The sequence below is a fragment of the Kryptolebias marmoratus genome, linkage group LG2 (assembly GCF_001649575.2).
Source record: "Kryptolebias marmoratus isolate JLee-2015 linkage group LG2, ASM164957v2, whole genome shotgun sequence".
NCBI lineage: Eukaryota > Metazoa > Chordata > Actinopteri > Cyprinodontiformes > Rivulidae > Kryptolebias > Kryptolebias marmoratus.
Window position 1 is genome coordinate 10,992,231 of NC_051431.1, and position 24,354 is coordinate 11,016,584.

General features: G+C 40.9%; 1 protein-coding gene across 3 annotated transcripts in view; it reads right to left on the reverse strand.

Moving 5' to 3' along the window:
- Positions 1–24,309, reverse strand: part of ift80 (intraflagellar transport 80 homolog (Chlamydomonas)) — a 47,615-nt gene extending 23,306 nt beyond the window's left edge. For 2 of the 3 annotated variants that reach the window (XM_017424771.3, XM_017424769.3), the window contains exons 1-8: positions 23,983–24,309; positions 23,806–23,854; positions 22,027–22,248; positions 20,045–20,155; positions 19,840–19,908; positions 16,315–16,424; positions 13,730–13,819; positions 11,295–11,432 (exon numbers count right to left, since the gene is read on the reverse strand). In XM_017424771.3, the coding sequence (XP_017280260.1) occupies positions 11,295–11,432; positions 13,730–13,819; positions 16,315–16,424; positions 19,840–19,908; positions 20,045–20,155; positions 22,027–22,248; positions 23,806–23,842 (777 nt within the window). In that variant the 5' untranslated portion in view covers positions 23,843–23,854; positions 23,983–24,309. The remainder of the gene's footprint in view (positions 1–11,294; positions 11,433–13,729; positions 13,820–16,314; positions 16,425–19,839; positions 19,909–20,044; positions 20,156–22,026; positions 22,249–23,805; positions 23,855–23,982) is intronic. The other variant, XM_017424770.3, reaches the window with a different exon arrangement.
- Between the last annotated feature and the right edge of the window lie 45 nt (positions 24,310–24,354).

The window sequence follows — 24,354 nt, forward strand, 5'->3', positions numbered from 1 at the left end:
AATAAAAACAGTAAACAAGTCTACCCTTTATAGACCAAAAAAAAAAAAACTACTGAAGATTGAAAGATGGAGATGTGATCATGAGGGCTTTGACAAACAGAGGAGGCCGTTTTTTTGATGGGAACTTCTGAGTCTCTCAGCCTGATTGCAAGTCGTCGTATTTATCAGTTTGCACTAACCATATTCATGGGGGATGGTTGAATGTTAGGACTGGAACATGTTGGGCCTATATCCAGACACATGAGTGGAAACGGCACAGATTGAGAGCTGGCCTCTGATGCTGAACTTGTACATCAGCTCAAAGAGTCAACTAAGCAAGAAAAATGTGGTAAGACAGGGCTTCATAATAGAATTGTTTTTTCAATAATTAGCCTTGTGCTGACTGTTGCCTGTGCTAACAAGCCACATGTACTTAGAAACACAATAGTCTTTTGATTTTATTGGTTTGTTCCAAAAACATTTTCTTTAGGGGCAAAAAAAGCACACTGCATTGTCTCATATTGTATCTTATCATTTTTTTGTAAATTATCATGCTGTATTTTATCGTATCATATTGTATTATACTGCATGCCATCTTACTGCATTTTATTGTATTGCATCATATCATATTGTATCGTATTGCATTGTAATATGTTGTATCAGATTGTCTTGTATTATATCATATTATACTGTATCTTATCGTGCTGGATCAGTGTATTAAATCGCATCATATCTTATTGTATCTTATCATATAGTCTTGTATTCTATCTTATTGCATCATTTTGAATCGTATCATATCGTATTGTGTAGTCTTGTACTGTTCTGTATTGCACTGAATCGCAACATATCTTATTGTATTAGATCATATTTAATTGAATCGTATCATAATGTATCGTTTCAAACATCATACTGTATCATATCATCGAGTATCATAGATTGTATTGTGTTATATTATTATTGCTGTATCATATTTCTTTGTTTAATGAAAACCTTTGTTTCGAGTTTGAGTCATGAGTAAACTAAAATTACCTCAGAATATGAGGGTTTGTTTTTCCACACTTGCAGCATAAAGGAAAGAACCCCTATAAAATAACAAGAAGCTAGAAGTATTTTCTGAGTGTTACACTATACGGTTTCTGCTGAGTGAATTTGCCTGAACTTCTCGAACAACAAACCATTTGCGCTCCCCGACTCTGCCATAAGACTGTATCGCTGTCATCCATTTGTAAACGCGGGCTGGTGTGAGGAGCTGCGTAAATCTCCGTATTGAAATACCCACTTGGCTCAGCTAAAGAGATACAAAGGCCTGGCCTGAGATGAGTGCAGAGTGGTATAAGTTGGAGCTTTGGCAGTGTGAGGGGAAACAGAAAAAGGGGGGGGGTTGAGCAGAGGGTTGAGGGGGAGCAAGACAAACTAGAAGATAGCGGGATTGAGAGAGAGAGAGAGGAAAAAAAGAGAGAGAGAGAGAGAGTAATGATCTACACATGGTTTCATGCTAGAGCCTCAACATAGTAACCATAGACACATGCTGGGGCCTCCTGGGACTCATCAGCAGGACACAGCTGTGAGTTGGACAGCAGAATTCTATTAGCACCAACTATGCACATATGCACTTGCAAAAACACACATGCACACACACACATATACAGGTAAGAAGGGTTTTTTAATGTGTTTTTGCATAAATGGCACAACACATGAGACTCTACTACATCAGTGATTTTCATGTCAAGAATATACAGTCAAAGATGACTCTGTTGATCTAAAGCAGGAATTTCAAAACCTGGGGACCTCGTCGGCCTTAATCACAGCTGGTGTGCGAGGGTTTCGCCGCACGGAGGTTGTCGAAATTAGTTCTGCTCGTGTACGAAATTTTACTTTAAAGTCTGAGCGAAACTCTAAGTGGATCAAAAGGCTTCTGCTCCTGTTCACCGCTGCGACCGATGCTGCGCATTTTATGGGATTACAAAAAAAATGAAGGACAAAAATAAAAGTGCGACTTTGAATAAAGAGCAAATCAATGCGTTTTCAGTTAACTGGGTATTCCTAGACCAATGATCAAATGCAAGCTCCTGGATAAAGATCATGCGTAAACCTAAAGACAGAGTTGAGCAAAACGTAAAATGGGAGCTGCAACAACTTCCTGTATCGTCTAGTCATCATTACACACCAGTCTGCAGAACGCCTCAGGTTGAAATTAGGTCCTGTTCTGCCAGTGCTGACAAGAATTTACCTTTCACTGAAAAATGTCAAGATGAGCTCATCTGTCATCGAGTGGACTCAACATAAAAAAAATATCGGAATATTTACAGAAGAACCGTCTATGTAACCTGAGGTAGCTTTAACTTTTTTTTTTTTTTAAAGAAAGGAACAAGTGTCTAAAAATACATTGTTTTTAAATTACTGAAATACCTAATAGCTACCGACAACAGCTAATGAAAATATAATCCTTACACTTTGACTAGATTTTACAATTTATTTATTGTGGAAAAAATAAATCTTTATGCCATAGCATGAAAGACATTTCACATCATATTGGGGTAATTTTTTACATTAACGTTCCCCATAGCTTCATTTAAACATGCTGACACGCTGCTAGCAAATAACTTTTGGTAAAAACAGGTTTTCCGCAAGTGGTTTGAGTTTTCTTATAGGACCTAATAAAACATACTGGCCTGAAAAGCTTGCTGTGGTTATTTAGGTTACCGTATATATACAGTGAGTGGAAAACGACGGATGAAATTGTAGCCCATTAAAAGGGTGGTGTAAAGATGAACAATGGAGACCATGACCGTGTTTCAGTTGTCCCCTTTAAAAAACACTTTCTAGTTTGGGTTCGAGACATCTTACTTCCACCTTTGTGAAAATATCCGCCGCTGGTATGCCTCTGAGCTGGCAAGGCAGGTAGTCACAGAACCAGGTATGTGCAAAGCGAGGGGCCGAGTGCTCCACTTTAAAAAAACGGCAGCGTCGTCACGTTGCTGGTCAAGATGGCGCCTTCGTGTGTGCGAGCACGCGTCGTCGCATTACTTAAATTCATTCATGTGTAAAAAATAAAAAAAAAAGATAAAAAATTGCTAAAAGAGGGGCTTGTTTTGGGGGCCATATTGCAAAACCATCGTGTGAAAGGGGGCTACTGATTGTCCAGATGTCTTCCAAAATGGCTGATGTCTGACCTGGATGTGGAAATGCCTGCTGCACATTGTATCCTACAGGTCAACGGTTTGCTGTGTGGACGCTGCCACCATGAACTGGTTTCCTTTTAGCTGTGGATCCTTGACATTGTTCAGCAGATTTGACATCTCTGCTCATCAAATTCCACCATAATGACCAACCCTAGGTAAGATTTTCTTCTTTTTCAAAGTGTGTGATTCTTACTTAGGACATATCAAACTTTCACAAAGGAACAAAACCAGAAGGCGAACAAATTAACTCATTAGAAAAAAAAAAACAACAACCCATGACTGACATGACTAACACTTGTCTTTATTTTTACAGAAACATGGCAGGTGTAGTTACGCATATTTAATTACCACCAGAATAATGGTTAGGAGAGAGCGTAAACAAGGTAATTAGATTCTTAGAAATACAAACACCTTATGACATAAACATGTGCCTATCAGTTGACTATTACTTCTCTGTGGATGCAAACAAATTTTAACAGGGGAAGAAATCGGTTGATATATTAGTCACCGTCAAAGCACAGTGTTAATCTGATCCCTGTTAAAGCCAGAAGAAAAGAGGAGGGGGGAGGGGGGACTTTGGATTGCAGTCTCATTTTGACCCTATCGGATCATCCTCTTTTGGACCCTGGTGTTTCGTCTCAAGCCCTGCCCAAGTCCTCAGAAGCAGCCTTTAATAAAGTCTGGGCTGGCAGCGGAGCTCAAAGTGATATCCCAGCTTCACACATGCTCATCTTCCTTTTATTTCTGTGCAGAGCCAAAGCCCTTTATTTGCTGCCCGAGTTTGCCATCGAGTATTGCTCTGATTTCTTATACTTTTTATGCTCACCCCTCCCTCCCTCTTTCTCTTTCTCTGCAAGTGTGACATGTTTGTCTAGCTATTGGAGGTTGTGATTTAGCGCCGCTAAGTATGATGACTCTGCCAGAGGGGCTGGCAGGGCACTGTCTCACTGTCATACTCTTACTCCAACCGTGGCGGGAGGGAAAGAGGCGGGATTGAGAATTAAAAGGAGGAAAAAAAAAAAAGAGAGAGGGAGAGAGACCATAGTAAAGTCAGTGAGTGAGAGTGAGACTTGAGGGAAGGAGAAACCACCGTCTTTTATGGAGACCAATCCTCCAAGCCTTGCTGCCTAGGCCAACTTTAAAGGATATATTGGACAGTTACACTACCCCACCCCCACGCTTCCAACCGCTTTCTTTTCTCAGCTCTTTTTTTATGCCCCCCCTCCTCCTCTTTTTGGTTTCCAACAAGGCGAGCCTTTAGCCGAACTCTGGAGAGGTGTAAAAGTAATACCATGTCAACAAGTGCCTTTTACCCTAACCCAGTTTTTGCAGACAGACAACCCCTCTGCCCCTCACACACACACACAAAGTTGTAACAACAACAAAAACAAAAAAATCAGGGTCAATTATCTGTGAGATAGACTTTAAGATACACTTTTTCCACAGAATGATTTCTGAAAACCCCAAAAAACCAAAATGTGTTCTGGACAAAGAGTCAAAAAAAATAAAAGGAGTATCTGTCACCTTCACAATCTGTTGGGGAAACTAACGAGCTCTTTTATGATGACAAATGAAGCCGACACGCAAGTCTTACGATAACTCCCACACACGAGACAAAGCTTCATCAGGACTGGGAAGATTATCAATTGTGTTAAAATTGTGTTAAAAAGGAGCCTGTGTAATTATTCCCTTGACGACAAACGGGTAAAACGGGTGGGGGGGTGGGGAGGGGAGAGAAATCCGAGAGGTAAGGCTGACCCCGGTTGCTCTTTTTCAGAACTTTGTCTACCAGTTCACGGTGTACGGAGGGAGCTTTCTGTTCTTCCTGCAGAAAGAGAACAGAAAGGAAGAGTGGAGAGAGAGCAAGAAATAGCATGCAAAAACACAGATTTGAACGAGAAGGGAGGGGGGTAAAGTAAGACCGAGAGAGAGAGAGAGAGAGAGAGAGAGAGAGAGAGAGAGAGAGATGTAGCTCTACCCAGTTGCCTGGGGAGAAAACTGCTCTGCTGCTGACTCAGGACTCTCTTTGTTTGACAACGCTCCCCTGCTCTTACTCTCACTCTGAAAGTTACCATTTTCCCCCCCCTCCAACACTCAGTCATCATCTTTTCTAATGTGCACATGCTCTTTCTTTGTCAGAGCTCTGCCAATAATTTCACTTTTCAACTTTTCACCTACGAAGCTCTCCCTTGGCTGTTTTTCTAACCCTATTCTGTATGTGTGAGTGTGTGTGTGTGTGTCTTCTCCTTCTCCTTTTGTCCAAACCTTACTGGGCTAAACATCTTTTTTTTTCATTTTGATAAAAACAGATGAAGGTGTGCACTCTAACAGTTTCTTTCACTTTTCAAAGCTACACTAACTGCGGTTCATGACCAAAACAAGAAGCTGTTTCCAGGAGTGGCAACTTTCAGATGTCAAACGGACACCGGATTGGTGGACAACTGATCGCTGGTTATAAAGAAGAAACCTGCTGGACAATCTTTTAGATGGGGAAAATGCAAAATACGACTATTATGAGAAATTAGTAAAGTGTTTCAAAGAGGATGATGTTGTGTAGCTAGAAAAAGGACAAAAAAATACCTGTGACGCTGCAAAACTACAGTACACACACACACACACTGGGAGAAAGTATCCTTCAGATTCAAGGATGGCACACAAAGAGCCTACAATGAAACAAACAAAAGTGCTGGTGATTCCAGCTAAATGTGGACCGGCTCCAAAAGTGGTAATGCTGAGCAAAGCCCAAAGGGGAACCCTGGACTCGCCCAGAAAAAAAAAAAAAAATTAAAAAAAAAAAGGGAGGTAAAGAGGCCCCGGGGGAAAGCACTAAAACTAAAGCAGCCAAGAGGGGGAACACTGATAAGCTCAACAAACCCAAAAGGGAGGGAGGGGAGGGTCGAGCTGCAAAAGAATCAGAAGAAAAAGATAAGCAGGGATTTACGCTTATCTTCAGAATGAGCCCATATTATCTTAAAAAGAAGAAGAAAAAAACCCAGAAAAACATCTGACTCACACTTACAAAGAGGCTGTTAGGAAGAAAATATTAAAGCTCAATAACCAACGAGCAGAACAGCTGCTCGGATGAGTTTACTGGTATGAAGTGAATGAGAAAAAGAAAAAATCAATCTAATCAAAACAGCTAAAAAGAAGCTGATTGGTCATTTACCGTCATGGCTGAGACCAAGTCATCTTTTGCTAATAACTACTCTTAAAAAACAACACTGCTATCATGAGTTCTAACTTTGACGAGATACTACCTGAGCTCCAAACCTTCGTTCTGGGGGCAGCAGATTTCATATTGTTGAGGAAAAAAAGCTGCAAACATGTACACAGCCAGGATGAGGCCAGAGAAGTACGGGCCACACCGAGGCTAACATTAAATGAGGTAAGCTATGGTTATGGCCAAATCCCATTTCACCTTTTCCCCTTACTTTTTAACCCTATTCTTATAGTTTGCTTTATTTTTTTAAATGACAGGTTGTCGGGTGTCCATTTTGTGGTGTAAAGTTTGTAAAATTTTACATATATATATTTTTTTAGGGACACTTTGAAATGAAGGGGTATGAGCTATAAAAACAAAAAACACACAACAAACAAAAAGCAGAGTCATGATAGTCGAAGTGGTCTATATCAGAATATTGGGGTGGTGTATGTATACGTTAAATAAATCGGTGACAACTGATGACGTATCGACTTCTCGACAGTGTACCCCACGTTGCGCAGGAACATTTTAACCGTTCCTGTAAGGGATGTCAAATTAGGGGCCGTGTGGTAAGCGTAGGAGTACGGGCGGAGGTAATATTTGGAAAAGGGAATTGGCGAAAGAATGATCCACCCATAGGGGTGTAGGAAGAAGAGCGAAACAAAGATACGTAAACTGGACGCCTGGAAGGAGAGTGACCGGGTCCTGAATCATAGCGTGGTTAGGATCAGTCACATTTTCAGGAAGGGGGGGGGGGACGACAAGAAAAAGAAAACAGATAAGAGAAGAGCAGCAATGACTAAATTCAACGAGACACAAATGTGCAGCGTTGAGGCCGATTTTTCATTAAAATATCATCTATTTGGCAAAAGAATGATAATTTAATCAAAAGAAAGTCGTGTTTTCTTAATTTTATCCTGCTTTTGTACCTACAACCAACTCCTAAACATGGTTACTACCCCTACCTTATAAAAAAAAAAATAGAACTTTGTGGCTTCATTTATTAGAATCGATTAAAAAAAAAAGTACAACCAGTACAGAAAAGTATGAAATTGGGCGTACGCTAATACACAGTGTCTATACATTTGTGTCTGTTTGTATGAGCAGACAGTGGAGATGGAAAAAAACAAGTGTACAGAGGAGAAGGGGGAGAAAGAAGGGAGAGAGGGTGCCTGCCTGGCACAGTGAGTCCTACTTGTTAGCCAGTGACAGTGTCAGGGATCGTGACAGGGTCCAGACGCTAGACACCAGCTGCAGTGGCTCGTAAATAGACTGCTGTTTCGCAGGCACATTTGCACGGCAATGGCTGCACACACACACACAGGCATGTGGGCACATGCATACACCACGGCAGGCACACAAACACACACTGACTTATTGTGTCTCCTGAATCTCGTAAAAGGGACAGTGAGCCTCTTTGTGTCTCTTGGTGCTGTTAAATCTCCTATAAAAAGAAAAAGTACTCCACAAAGAAGACTCCCAAGTGCAACCAAACTTTAAGGAAAAAAAATCAAGCATTCTGGATTAATAATAACTCAGGAAAAAGGACCTTCTAAGGGCTCACCCGACTTCCACGGCAGAAATGGGGGGGTGGAAGCTAACGCCCCTACATCTGCCCTGGAGCGGGAAAGAGTAAAAGTAAGTTGGCGCAGGAAAGCTGGGCTGGACAGGGGGTGAAGGGGTTAAATGAGCAGGACGGATCCTGCTGAGCCAGCAGCAATATGTTAAAGTGCAGGGTTTCATTGTTGCAGATACAAAACAAAACTCCTTTCCATTAGTCACGCTGGTAACTGAAAACACTGGGTAACCCTTGCTGCACCACTAACCTAAAGCACATGTAATTAGTTAACGCCTTCTGTGTTTGTTTGCTAAAAAAAAAACAAAAAACAAAAAAAAACAGAACAAACAACATTATAGCAATCACCCTCAAGTGGCTAAGTGTGTATGTGTTTATGCAACACGATGCAAGAAAGAAGTCTGAATTCACACATTGAAAGTTACCTTTGAGGGAATTTTCTTTTTTAATTTTTTTTTTCCTCCCTCTCTCTCTCTGGTTCTTACTTTCCCCTCCCACACCATTCTACACGACACGCTATCTGCGGGGCTCAGGGAGGAGACGGCTAACATACCCTTCCTCCAGTCAGAGCTGGGCTGAACCACATTCATCATAATTATCATCATCCTCACTTGGCCTTAACCAAGACACACCACGGCAAGAGAGGTGGTGCAACAGCGCAACAATGGGACAAACTGACCGTGTAAACAAACCCTTTATGGGAGGAGCCAAGGTGACTCGCGTCGTCACACACAGAAAATTCAAAAAGGCGTAACATTCTTTGAAGGGATGCATATCGCCCGCCGTCTAGAGTTTTAGACTGAGATCATCTAATGTTGAGTCATTTTGGCCAAACCCTAAAAGTAACATCATGCGAGATGTCACGCTCAGAGTTGTAGCCATTTCTGCTTTGGCTAATGCCCCGTAGCTGCGGCGGCCATGTTGACTCCAAAAGTTAATGAGCTGTCGATGTACATCCAATGATCGCGATCTGAAAGTTTCAATAAAATGCAACAACCGGTTCATGAGATATTTTACTAACAGACAAACAGGGATGCTCAAGTTTTAGGCAAAGATCTCACACACTTTGAGTAAGAGTTGTGACTCTCAGCTACTACCACATGAAATATCAGCAAAATATCCGCAAAGCTGACTGAATTATAGCCGGTTTTGTGCTTTTTAAAGTCAGTTAGCTGTGGCGGCCATCTTGAAGAGGATTGGCTCCAAAGGCGAATCAGTTGTGGTTGTACATTTAACGGTTATTTCCTGAACGTTTCATTCAGATCTGTTCTGTGACTCGGGAGATATTTTGGTAACAGACAGACACACAAACACAGACGCCTTCGCCTTTCGGAGGCGGGAAATGAGTAAGAACAAACTGCACAATTCTGAGTTTTATCATTTCAAAATTTCATAATTCCTTAGGTATAAGATGGAAAATCTTTCACCTAAGAAGAAAACCTACTGAAAACCCAGATTGTGAGGATCAAAACCTCAGAATCTATAAGTGACAGTATATTAATGCAGATTTGAAAAACTCAAACCATCTGAAGAAGGCACATGTGTTCGCTCAGACCTCTTTCCTGCTAATTTATTTCAGCTCTCAAGAAAAAAAAAAGAAGAAGAAGGAAAAAAAAAAAAAGGAGACATTTGATCCTTATTAAATCAAAATGGAGCATGAAATGCCTGGTGATCAGGGCACAAAACCCCAGCCTTGTTTGATCGTTCTGATTACAGCAATCTGATGCAGCGATACACCGACGTCTCCACGTTAACTCAAAGAAGCACTAAGCGTCCTGCGAGGGGAAAACTGCTAACATTGTTCCTGGCCAAATGTTCAGCAATAATAAAACAACAATTACCATTCATCATTCTCTCATTTCCCCTCTCATTACGGCAGTTACCATCAGCACCAGGTAACAAGAAAATGTGGCGTGCGGCCTAATGTGATTTACAGAGATGAGTGATGTATGGAACGCACCGGGCCTGTAATGAGCCGCACAATACAAACCATACTGCGCTGGGCCACAGATACTGTTCGTTCCAAAGAGAGAGAGAGAGAAAAAAAAAAAAAAAGACACTGCCGACCAGAAAGCATAAAAAAGTTGTAAAAAAGTTATATTCGTACGCGAGAATAAACAGAAACAAAAAAATAAAAATACACTAAAACAGAAGCTTAAAAATAAGCGGAAAGTACATGGCTCCAGCGGTGCAGCTTTTGCCAGCAGCTGTCAACAACAGCTGCTTATGGCGGTGTCACATCTTAAAAAGGCGTTTAAATGTTTACGTAGGGCCTTGATTGTGCTCAACTGCAGACACGGACGTGTTTGCTGCAGCTCCTGCATGGATGAATCGTTTCGTACGTTGCATGAACGCACGGAATCGGCACAAAAAGGTATACAGTAACCCCCATTGTTGTGGAACCTAAGCTGGAACTTTGCGGACTGTTAACTTTGTAGTGTAAAAGAAAAATACGTGAACTTGATTAGTTTTTGTTGTATCAATAAAACTAAATTGAAATGAACACATTTTCAAGCCTGAACACTTCAGCTGATCTGTTGCTTTGTCAACTTAACGCCAAATTATGCAGCAGCTCCGACACCTTTCAGTGTCTTCTTCTGCTTTCTGGCCATTTTATTTTTACTTCTTATATCTTCTGAAGCAACAATGTTAAACAGCAACTTCCACGATGACCCTTTAACTACAAAAAGGTTTATAAAAGCCAGTATCTCGCTGGACTGCGACTGCTGGAGACTAGTTGGCGAACGGCATTCATGTTGCAGAAGCTTGCAGACCTGTCGCTTGAATGTTGAACATGTTTCTAAAAGGTGTGTGACAAATCTTCTCTCTAAATAGTCACAGGGGCATCCTAAACCCGTCAGCTTAGTTTCCATAAATTCTAGAGGGCTAGAGCTGTATTTTGACACCTGAACGGAAGCTCTCCTATGACAAAAACATCAGAGAACAACCACACCAGTAATAAATAATAAACTATTCAAATTTGCCTGTTTTCATTTGAAAAGTGTACTCCACTGGAGCGGCTGCCAAGGTGGGTCCAAAGCAGGTCTAGGGGGGTACAATGTGCAACAAAATAAAGTGCACAGCCTAAAATACACTTTGGCTCATGCACATTAAAATAGGCCATAATTTTTAAAAACCGGCTGCTCACCAAGCAGCCATGAGGCTCGCTGGTCGCTTGATGGCGAACAATCAAGATTTCGTGAGACTGCAAAGAAAAATTTGAGTCTCCAACAATCTCAACCGGGTAAGGGACGACCTTAAGTCTTCGTTACTTTGGGAGGGGGTTCAACACTTCATGAAAAGAGGACACTGAAGAAAAAAAAAAAAAAAAAAAAAGCATACAGGTTCCACTTACTCCAATTTTGTCACAGAGCCGCAGGGTGTTGAAGGAGCCCGCGGCGAACACCTCCCCATCTGGAGCCCAGGACAAGGACGTGACGGGGTAGTCGTGAGACACCGACGAGTGAAGGAGACGTCCAAAGCTGTCCCATACCTTGTTAAAGGGAGGACGTGGTTTAAATTCAACAACCCTGAAGACATCCAGCAGCATTTCCTGAAAGGTTTAGGCGTCACAAATGTACTGAATCCACTGTCATGTTTTACGTGTTTAGTGTTTGGGAAGCTTACGCAACTTTAATGCTACTAAAAAAGTTTTCCACAGCTTGGTAGATTTAATATTTCAGCTAAACAGCTCTAATCCAACTTTAATTTATTTTTAGTTGTCCAATTCTACAAACAGGTTTGTCTTTTGAATCATACCGACGGTCGAGCCAATCAAGGGTTTATATTTATTATGACCTTTCTCAGCACACAGACACCAGGACAACAGAGCCCACTTAAGAACTAAACATAAGCTAATGACTTAAAATGAATAAGTCGAGTCATTCATTCTCATCCAAGTCTGTTTTTGAAACGAGGAGCATTTAGGCAACAAGAAATGTTGACTGTCGCTGACAAACGTGGACTAAACTGTGGACAAAACATCACATTGAATTCCTGAATTTAATCCAATTCAGAAATGTTCCAAAATGTCATACATTTCTTCATTGTTGGCATTAAAAAAATAAAATTAAAACAGCTTAACTGTGGCTGTTTTCCCAACATGGTCAGACCTGGCTTCCTAACAGTTCAGACGGAGAACGCCAAATACGAGCGAGACGCCTCCATCGGTGTTAGAACGCGTAAAGATTTGATTTCCAAGGCTGCAGTCGCAGGTGTTACAGACACTTGTTGCCACATTCATATAGCTGTGGAAACATAAAAGTTGCCTCGGGCTGCACTGAGGGACCACCCACTCACTTCACGAGACTCACAGGCAAATAGTTTCCACTAGAATGTTTTCTCTTTCTTTGGTTTCTGAAAATAAAAAAAAATAAATAAAAAAATACGATCTACAGAAGGCAGAATCCGAACACGTGGGATGTACGATATACAGAAACCTTCACGCTCCTCTTTTGTGTAAATTTCAGCAGCGAGCAGGAACAAAGTTGCTGTGGGCGCAGCGACGAGCTCCGGAGCTGTGGAATAGTTTCTCAGATGAGAAGCTGGTTCTGTGGTGAAGAAAAGCTGCAGTTTCTTACATTTGACTCAGCAGACGTGCACTGCCACTGAGCTCTGCAGCATCACAAATCAATGATTTAAAGCACCTCTGACCTCTCGCACTTCACATCTCCTTCATAAGGGAGCTTACTGAACCGAGTGGTTAAAAAAAAAAACATGCTAACGTCTGTATAAATGTATCAGTACACCTGCTGAGGCCCAGTTTGTTGGTTTGCAGACAACTGACGGTGTGACGTCCGGTTTACTATAATTTGGAATGTGAACACGTTAAAACACAAGGTGTGAACACTTCAGAGTTGTCAATTTGTGCTTTGATTACCAAGAATGTATAAATCCCAGGTCTGAAGTCTCTCGTTTAGTCGGTGTGAAAGACAGCAACAACTGCTGCTCTCACAATAGTTTCCCTGGACGGGGGCGGGGGGATTAACCCAGTTGTTCCAATCAGGACCGATGCGCGATTATAGCGTTTGTTTTGGTGTACTTGATCCGAAACAGGAGCAAATTACATCAAGGGTATTCTGAGGTTGAAGTAGTACACACAGAGTGGAAGTGCTAGGAATAATAAAACAGGAAGCTTCACTCACTCGGTTGTTAGGGGTGGGAGGTAAAATCTATTTTTAGATTCATCGCTTCCTGGACATGGAAGATTACGAATTGATTCTCAAATGTAAAAAAAAATCAATTTTGTTCATCTTTGTTTGCACTTTAAGAGACTCGGAGTAGCTGCTGTGCGGTGCTGTTTGTCCTAGATGGGTTACCGTAGATTCCTGTAGCAGAAACATGTTGCAGTTAAGCTGCGTGTTTCCACATCTGCTTAACCCTGAAGAAAATACAACACGTCTGTAAATAATAGTTAAAGTTATCAGAACCTGACTGTCTTTAGTAATGACTTTGAAAAATTTGATTTGTGTACAAACTACCTGTGATGATCACGATGCTAATCGCGTTAGCTTTCCTACGCAGCCTGTGCTTAAAAGGATTTTTTAATATGTGATTGTTCACTTTTTTTTTTTTTTTTTTTTTTTTTTTTTTTTTAGGCAGGAAAATATATAAATCTGAGTTTATTTATATAAAATAAGCCCTGGTCATTTAGGTTTAACCTATGTATTTATGATACCACAGTTGCATGTGGCTTGTTTAAAGACTTAACTTTTTCCCCAAACTCCAGAGTTTTGATCAGCAAACCAACTTTTCTTTGTTAATGGGTTTGTATATTTAAAAAGCACCAACCTTGTATTTACAGTCTTCTCCACCCGACAAGATGAGGTCGTTGACCGAATTCCAGTCCACCTTTAGGACAAGTCCGTCGTGAGCTTTCCACTGCAGAGAGACAGGTGGACGGGCAGACGTTTAGTTTCACAACGTGACGCCAAGTTTTTAACTGTTACTGAGGGAAGGAAAAATACATCACTGATGAACTGCTTTTACTTGAATCGAAAGACAAGAGAAACTGAGATTCATTGTTAGTTTGAGTAAAGAAAAAGAGACCGAAAAGGCTACAACTCTGTCATTTTCCAGCATATGATGACCTTAAAACTCTGGCATGAAAGGTGGTGGGCGATATGCATTCGTTCAAGGAACGCTAGCTTGTTTCTGTGGTGTTTCCATTCAAACGATGAACTTTGCGTTGTTTTAAACTGTATTTGCTTTCTCCGTGTGTCTAAGTAAAACCTGCAAATGTGCAGTTCTGTCTGGGTAAGAGGCCACCAGCATGAGAGAGGACTTTTATTTTTTAGGGGTCTCCAATCAATGGTGATGGTGACTTCCATCACTCGGTTGGTCTCCAAGGGGGTTTGAGGGAAAGGGAAATGTGATAAAGTTGCATTTTTGAGTTGGTGTGTGTGTGTGTTTGTGTGTGTGTTTGCTTGAACTAGCGTGTCTAGTAACGGCTGAGAGAAAGCAAAGCTCCCATTAAACCCTCCCCTGTTTATCCAAGGTCCCAGGTGCTGTTCAGCTTCGAGAGGAATAATAAACAAATGTATATGTGAACAAGAGAAATTCTCACCGGCGTACAAGGTCATCTACAGAGTAATATGTTTGTACCGAGCGTGCAGAGTCATTAATTTACCGATCCATCAGGGAGGCTGAAACTTTGCCACAGTAAAGAATGATGTCTTATTTATTTTCTGGCTGCAGAGAGGAGAGACGGACGCAAACTGCAACAGCTCCGCTCAAGTTCCTGCAGATCCATTATTGGACAAAATGCACTGGGATCGCTCAGCTGAACGTTATTCCGTTTAGGATTACGGCACAAGACACAACTCTAATTTTTTTGTCTCGTTTTTGAAGATATAAACTATTAATATAATTGCCGGTCCTTTGTAAGAGCTATCATGAAACACATTTAGTAATCATCACCCAGAATCTGGCAGATTTCACGTTGAATATTCGACCGTTTGCCACCCAGACCCGGCTTAAGCGAATTTAACAGTTTTCAAGAGGGTAGAAGATCGCACTTTGTAAAAAAAAAAAAAAAAGACCACTATGAAAGCTTCTTTGTGGTGTTTTTATCCATTCCACAGACGGTTTTTACGTGCGTTTGGAGTCTACTTCCTATTGTCCTGCTGTTACTTTTCGATAAAGAGGTCTGAGGAAGTCCGTCATTATTTTTTATTAACTGGAAGATAAGGTTAGTTTCTCAGTGGGCTGCAACTGTTGGAGACTAAAAACTGTGAGAAAAAAAAGGAAAATTTTTACTTGCAGCCTCACCGAACTCAAGTAACGAGTTAGACGTTCGTATAGTTTTTTGAAAATCGCGGCTTATTTTTTCATTTCCTGTGCACGGATTGCAAAACTGCATTCCTGGCTGTGCACATTATTTTGTTGCCCACATCGTACGATCCTCAGCTCGCTTTGTTCCCATGCTGGCAGCCACCCCAGCGTTTATGATTTAATCTACTGGAGTACGTTTTAGAATTGAAAACAAGCAGATTTTCAAAAATTATGTTTGTGTGTGTGTTTTTTTCAGACCTCGACATTGACTCTGACGCTCTTAAAACGAACTGGAGAAGATTCGTTGAACAAATTTTTTTTGAACATGTTCAAAATTGAAGTGGCAAGACTGAGAGCTTCTGCAACTCACATCGGGAAATTGAGAAACCCCTCAAAAATGTTTCAGGACATTTTGAAGGCTCCCTCATAAATGCTGTCCCACCAACCAGCCGCAGCCCGGTGAGTTAGTAGGTGACGTTTAAATTGTCTCAGAACATTAATAAAGCTCACGTTGAAGATGTTATACGTTTCATCCAAGAAGATTTCTTAATTCTGAAGGCTTTGGGATTCGAGTTACATTCATTTTAGAAATGAGAAGGCTCCTCGGATGAGAAGAAAAACACCTTTAGCGTCTAAAAAACAAAGTTCAGTTGCCTTCGATGACTGAGGATCTACACCAGTAAACTACCTGTGATGCGTTTATGTGATCTTGGTTACATGATTACAATAAAATGTCTTCTTGCATGTTGAATAAGCGGGATTGGGCTCTCTTGTGGATGAATCCTACATTGCTTCAACCTCGCAGTTTGACTGAGAAATAAATTTCTTGTGGTCTCCATATAAGCAACACATAAGAATTAGTAACACGCTGTTCAACCGTGCAGCACAGGAAGCCTTTCTTACCCTGATATTGTTGACAAGTACACTGAGACCAGAATTTCGGATCAGAAAAGTGATATATATATATATTTTTTTATCTCTTCACTGGATCTTGTGTGTACATGAAAGCGAGAGTGTGTAAGGAGATTAGGCTCGCTGTTTCCTGTACCGTTTTGTTTTTTTGTTTTTTTTAATTGAAAGGGAAGAAAAAAAAAAACCTGAACCTGTATGACTTTAGCACTGGGCTGCAGGGGCTTGATGATAAGCTGCCGTCCTGACGTGTAGAGGATTCTGTCCGAGTCTGGACTCCAGGCCACAGAATATACAGGAGAGCCTGGAAGAAAAGCAGGAAAACAAAAAAGCCGACACAGAGAATCTCATATTAATAACTCGAAAAATCTGTGTTTTCTGTGAAAATAAAAGTGTGAATGCTGAGAGCTGAACGACTTCCCTGAAGGAGACGAAAATGAAAGATAAATAAAGCAGAACACAAAGCCAAAAGGAGCAAAATATTAGCTGAAAGGCAAAAGCAGAAAAAAATGCTAGCTAAAAGTTAAAAGTAGGAAAAGACTAGTTAAATGCTCAAAAGCAGCAAAACAGTAGCTAGAAGCTAAAAATGCCAAAAGATTAGCTTAAAGCAGCAAAAGGTTAGCTAAAACCTATAGGTATCAAAAGGCTAGTTTAAAGCTAATAGTAGCAGAATGACAGCTAAAAGTTAAAAGTAGCTCAATGCTAGAAGAACAGTAGCTAACTGCTGAATCAGCTTTCACACAAAAAATGTAGAGAAAGGAGCTGTTGACATTTTGATCCTTTCAAGATGTCCTCCTGACGATGTGAACATCAGCTACAGCAGGACTGCTTTTCTCCTCTCGGGCGGGATCAGATTGCCTCGCAGATCTCACCTCTGTCAGCCTGCGCAGCGGCGCTTAGCTTACAGGAAAACCAGCTGAGAAAAATCAGTCCGAGTGCAACAGGAAAACTACACATATATGCCGTGCGAGTGCGTGCGTGGGTGGGTTTGTGTGCATATGGACAGACACGCTCATTTTATAGGGAAAGTACCTGTACAGGCTTGTTTTGTAACGTTGTGAAGTTTGATTACTTTGTGAGGACCAACATGATTAATCCAACAGTTAGCAAAGTTAAGAGTTCAAGTTAGGATTAGATTTAAGTGTTAGGATTATGTATTTACAGTAGTAATGATTTTTATTGTTAAGACAAGGAAAAGCTTTATATCAGCCATGTCCCAATTGAGATAGTAATACCAGGATGTGTGTGTGTGTGTGTGTGTGTGTTTTAGCTGAAATGTGGCTACACACGTGCGAAGGGGAGGGGGTGCTGACATTTAACCTCACTCCAGGTGCATGCGGTTTCTCACAAATGCCAACTGGTCACGTGATCCAAATCAGACGACGGCGATGAGAGGAGTTGAGACAAGTTCCTCTTTCCTCCATCTCGCTCCGTTCCAAACCTCTTCCTAGACTTAAAATGGGTCACGGCACCCAAAAAAAAGAGCAGTGCGCTCCTGAAGGTTGAGCGTGTGTGTTCCTGTGTGTGTGTGTGCGTGTTTTCGAAAGACAAGCAACACCTGCAGCGATCTGGGTGCCATGTGGTGAATGGTGTGCGTCTAAAAAGCAATGCTACCATATCCAGGTGTCCTATAAATCTGCCGGTCTTTTGAGGATCTCAGCCTCTAACAGCTTACTATTTACAGCATATTTGAATATTCCATTATGTTGTATTTTAGATGCCCTGCCAGTTCTTTTCAGCTCATGTTATCCATCAGGGGTGAACAATCCTTTCCCCAAAAAGCACTTCTTTTCCACCTTTTTTTTCTTTATCTTTTGGTTTGTCTCACAACTGAGAAAAAAAACATGGCCAAACTACACGATGAACCAATTAGAAAGTAAGTCATCTGCAAAGTGAATGCTGAAGAGAGAACCACACCATTAGAAGAATTTTTTGTTGGCTTTTAATAAAGCTTTTTTTTTTTAGTGAAACTCCACTATAAAACTTTAAAACTTCATGGCACTTTTATTAAAGAAAAACCATAGACCTGGAACACGCTCTCTGCTTTTCTTTCACTAACCACAAATACATCCTAACAGACCCAACGCGCCACATTTTCATACAATTACATCTGCCACACAGAGGGGGAAAAAAAGAGGGTTTCCTTCTTGATTGTTTCTTTAAATTCATATGCAGATGGTTCAATGTGTAAAAATGGAGATTATATTGCAGCTGTAAGAAGAAAAAAACATCAAATAATATAAAAAAATACCTTTAAACCCACCTGTAGCTAATCTAACACTGATTGTATTTACAGGTTAAAATGCTCTAAATGTAAATCTCTTGTGTTTTTTCCCTTCTGGCAGCAAAATTACCAGTTTCACCTCTTTAGGAACAACATCTAGGACCTGAGGAGACCAGCTGATGGACCTTTTGGAGGAAATGTTGTCACATTCTTGTCCGATGTAGGATTCTAGCTGTTCAACGGTCCCGTTTCAGGATGTGCCAAATGTTTTCAATTGGTGCAACGGAACTCATCTGAAGCAGAGCCATGCTGCTGTAATGGATGCAGTTTAGCATCGTCTTGCTGAAATATGCAAGGCCTTTCCTAAACAAAAGGCGTCATTTGGACGGGAGCAGATTTTACTCTAAAACCTGCAGATTTATGTTTCTGCACTGATGGCTCCTTTCCAGTTGTGTAAGAGGCACTAATGCACCCCCATACCATCAGAGAGGCAGGTATTTGAACTGATGGTCATCTAACCACAGAACAGTTTTCCATTTTAAATGAGCTTGGACTCAGATAAAATGGCGGCGTTCCTGGATGGCGTTCACATCTGGCTTCTTGTTTGCCTGATAGAGCTTTAGCATTCCTGGATGTCAGGGTGAACGGTGTTTACAGACAACGATCCGTGGAAGGGTCCCTGAGTCCATGCAGTGACGCTCAGAACAGAACCGGACCTGGTTTTACTGCAGCGGCCCCTGAGGGCCCGAAGGTCACGGCATCCAAACCTGACTTTCACTCTGTTGACCTTTGACCTCAGAGATTTCTCCTGATTTTTGGAATCTTTGGATGATATTATGAACTGTAGATGATGGGATGTTCAAAGTCCTCCCAGTTTTCCGTTGAAGAACATTATTCTGAAATTGTTCCACTATTTTTAGACGCAGTTTATCACAGACTGGTGAACCTCTGCCCATCTTTACTTCGGAGAGATTCGGCTTCTAAATCCTTCTTTTTATCCGCAGTCCTCTTCCTGACCTGTTGCCAATTAATCTGATTTGTTACAAAATGCTCCTCCAGCTGTTTCTGATTCATACTTCTTATTTTTACAGCCTTTCGTTGCCCTGTCCAATCTTTTTTTTAGATGTGTTGCTTTTATAAAAATCCAAATGACCTTATTTTAAAATTTTTACCCATGTTTCATAGTGAATAAAACATGGTTTTATGAAACTGCAAATTATTGCATTATTTTTTTTTTTTTTTTTTATATTTTATACAAGGTCCCAATTTTTTTTCTAAACTGGGGTTGCATTTACTTTTACATTTAGTATGTACTTTCTTTAGTTTTGCAAACAAAGAGGTCAGCTCTGTGGGATATTTGGCTGAATGAGTACATTTAAATTTATAACAATTATAACATTATCCTAAATTACATCGATCAGTGGTTTTACATTTCCACTAATAATCCATGTGTTATCTTGCTTTGATAAAGCAGAGCTGGGGTTTTTAGCCTTACCCTGGCTGGCCAGTGTTGAGCGCAGCATCCCACTTTTTGACCAGATCTTGATCTGTCCATCTTCTCCGGCTAGGTAATCAGAGAAATAAAGTGGATACTGAAGTGAAATGAAGTCAGTAACTTATCATTTTAATAACGAAAACAAAACCTGATCAAATGGGTGTTTGTCCAAAAAAGGACAGATTTGTTTCTTTGTCATCTTTACCTGTGATAAGAGCAGTTCCATCGTAATTCCATCTTCCAGCCAGAACGGCGCCTTTGTGCGCATCGACGCTCTTCTCAATGCGTCCCATCTTGGAGACCAGGTGGAACTTCCCTTCAAATAAAAATAAATAAATAAATAAACAAAAGCATTCGGCTCATTTTCGGACAGCTCACACAGAGTAGGCCTCAGCCTCATGTCTTCAATCAAAAATAGACTGTGGTGTAATTCACTGGGTTCTAAATATATGCTTTCGAGCTCACAGTGGCTGCAGATTTATAAGTGTGTGCAGTTCCAGTTGCTGCATAAAGCTAATCGATCAAATGGGTTTTTATGGCCAAAAAAAAAATGTTAATAAAACCTAAAAATAAATCTCATGAAAGGCAGAAATAAAAGCATAACAACCATCCCTCTAATTACACAATTACCAACTAAGCTACATTGCCCCAGTCAGCTAAAGTCCAAACTTAATACATGAAGCTGATGAGTGAAACTAAAGGGTTTCTGTTGATGAAATTAATTTTCAATTTGCCAGACTTGAAGGAGTGATCAGGCATGGAGACGGGTATTGAAGACGCCTGCCCAACATATACTTTGTGGCAGTGCGTATTAAAAATCCTGAATGTTCTGTGTAATTTCTGGCAGCCTGTAATTGTGAATCAGCCTGCTGCTCTCCCATTTCTAAATTTGGACATCCCAACAAAAGTGTATGTTACAGATCCAGCAGGTAGTATAACAGCCATACGCAACCGAATGAAGTTACTTCCACAAATAAAAAGGAGGCTTTGAATTTAATTTGGATTAACTTAAACAGACACCATCACTTTAACTGTCCACAATGGAGGACGTGAGGATTTGTTTGGGTGTCATCTGAGAAATCTGTTCTTACGAACCAATGTAGTGTCATATAACCCATTTTATATCTATTCATAGACACTTCAGTGAGAAATTCATTGATTTGCAAAAGAAAAAGATCCTATTTCCACCACACACACACACGATTTGTCCTGGCACAATGACAAATAAAGCATCTTAGCTCTGAAACTGTCTTTGAATTAATAAAAAAAGAGAATACTAACCCCAAAAATGAGGTCTACAGATATTGAGCTCAAGTTTGGTGGTTGTAGCTGAAAGGCATTCACAACACAGACTCCAGATAACTTGAGATATCGCATGAGATTGTTTGACCAAAATAACTCCATAATTTCTCAACATCTTAGTCTGAAACTCTGACAGTGGGTGATGTGCATCCCTTCAAAGAATGTTAGGCCTTTAAATCGAAAGTAACTTTTTAAAACAACAATAAGTGTTCATAACAATCATTATATGCATCGTGCAAAATTCTATACTAATTTCTAATAAATGTCAAATACTACGTGTATTTGACAAGCAAAATTGTTGAACACCACTGGTAAGAAAAAAAGAAATTTATGTCACATTTCTCTTCTTGTGTTTTGAGCAGCCGATGTTTGTGCAACAGCAATACGACAAGGAGCAGAAGAGACTCACAGCAGAGTTTTTACTGGTTTCTGGCCTGTCAGAGAAAATTGCTGCTTCAGTTTGCGGGTGTGTTTATGCAACCCTACACTGCCATTAGAGTTGCGACCACACATCGGCTGCCACAAAAGTGCGTCCATATTGTTTATATCTAATATAGGAGGAGGAGGAAGAAGAAGAGGCAACGAGAGTCACAAAGACAGTCAGCAGGTTTAGTGACACAAAAACTCAAAGAAAATCATTCCTTTGTGATCTGACACAGTACAACTTTTTAAAAACAAGAGCATCCATAAACAAAATACTACCAAATCATTGAGGAATAACATTTATTTTTTCCCAGTTGTATCAAGTCAGACAATGAGTTTCATAAATTGAATTTCTATGTATAGGTCTGACTGAAGACAGGCCCGTCTTGCAGCTTAAATTGCCTGTTAGAAAAAAAGTCCTACAGCACTGCGGGTCAGATTTTAGAGGATATGGAGACTCACCATCTGTGCTGCCAAGGACAAAAATGTCAGCCTGGGTCTGTTTCTTGCCACCAACGGTTTTGGGGAACCAGTGCAAGTCAGTGGGGTAAATGTCCTCTGGTAGCCTGACCACCAGGCTGGCCTCATTGGTGAGCAGGTTCCACTTCAGGATCTGATGGTCCTCGCCGCACGAGTACAGCTCGTCTGCTGTCGTCCAACCTACACAGCTGACGAGTTCTTTATGTGAGATGCTGTTAACGAAAAATAATCCACACTACTTCAGCTGATAGTAAATATGACTACTGTAACAATCTTTTTCTGAGAAAAATTAAAGACAGACTTCTGAATACGGTACAGATTAGATTTTAGAATATACGTTATGTCACCTGCTTTACATAAGTGACATTTCACCATACTTATACTTGATCTATTTTATTATCACCTGCCACCAAAAGTAAAAGGACGATAATGTTTTTGCCCGTGTGTGATTCTTTGTTTGTCTTGTGATCGAAATATTTCATGAACCAGTGTACAGATTTTAATGAAACTCTCAGGAAGTAATCACTGGATGAACATCTACAACTGATTAACTTTTATAGTCAACCCAATTCAAGATGGTCTCCACAGCTGAATGACCTAAACAGCTACAACCTCACCCCTTCTCAGCATAAATTAATCTTAATCTAAAACTCTGGCTTTTTGTGAATGTCGAGTTGTTGTTTTAGATACAACTTTTAGTTGTAATTAAATAGAATATTTCTACATCAATTAAGCATTAGAAAGCAACAATTCACTTCTTCTTCTTCTTCTTTCGTCTGTTTCATTTTCAGGGGTTGCTACAGCGAGTCGTCCTCCTCCATCTAACTCTGTCTTCTGCATCCTCTGTCCTCTCTAACTGCATCCATCGACTCCTTTTTCCTGGTAACTGCATCTCTAACATTCTTCTACCAATATACTCCCTGTCCCTCCTCTGTCCATCCTTGTCCCTCCCAAGGAGAAACCTCAATATCTTCAGCTCTGCCACTTCCTGTTCTGTCTCCTGTCTTTTTGTCTCCAAACCATAGAACACAGCTGCTCTCACCACCGTCTCATAAACCTTTCCTTTGACCTTTGCTGCCACCCTTTTGTCACAAATCACTCATGAAACTTTTCTCCATCCTGCCTGTACTCTCTTTTTCACCTCTTTACCACACTCCCCGTCCTCCTGGACAGTCAGCTCTGAGTACTTGAAGTCCTGCACTTTGTGACCTCTGACCTCCTTGTAGCCTCACTGTTCCACCTGCTTCCCTTTCATTCACACACACGTACTCTGTCTTCCCTCGTCTTTCAAGTGCATACCTCCACCTCTCCAGGTTCTCTTCCACCTGTTCCCTGTTCTCACCACAGATCACAATGTGATCTGCAGACATCATAGTCTACAGGGATTCCTGCGTCTCCATCAACATCCTCAAAGCAAAGATGGCATCTGTGGTGCTCTTTCTTGGCATCAAACCATACTGCTGCTCACAAATAGTCACCTCTTGTCTAAGTCTAGCTTCCACAACTCTCTCAGATCTTCACTGTGTGACTAATCAACTACAACTCTGAACATCACCCTTGTTCTTTAAGATTGGCACCAACACACTTCCCTTGCATTCCTCAGGCATTTTATCACACTCAAAGATGCAGTTTATTAATTATTGTCATTGCAGCTGGCAACAACACTGACAGCATCAAAGATTGTTTTAGTGCGTGTTGTACTATACATTACATTGAACATAAAACCCAAATGAAGCTACTGACAACGTGAAAAAAGGATATGTTTGGGTTCCTTCAGCAGCGACGTTTTCAGTCTCATGTTTGCTGTCTGCTGTATCCAAAACAAACACAACACAAAAAAATGTTAGATGTTATTCCCGAATTAGCACATACACGACAACTAGGCCAAACCAACAAGCACAGAAAAACAATACTCGGAACAAAATCTATAAAACATACCGAGTGAACCAGGCGAAGCAGCCGTTCGTATGTTCTCCTTTAACGGTGCAGTTGCTAAGGTAGCCGTCACCGTTGCTAACACGAATCCTCCATAGGAGCCCGTGTAACCTGGACGCTCACGGTCTCCCGAGAGGCAGGAAGAGCATCATTCTGCCGTTTGCCTAACTTAATGTGGGGCAACCTGCGCTTCATGCGCGATACACGAAGCCAGTACAGCACAATTCACCCGCTACCCATTATCTATCGCTACTTTTTGCCCAAGGCTAACTTTTAGTAGCATTTAATACAGGATGAAGCATAGCGCGAGATTTTGGGAGTTATCGCGAGAGTTGCGAAATCTCGCTCCCCGGTCGAGGTACGTTTGAAATATAT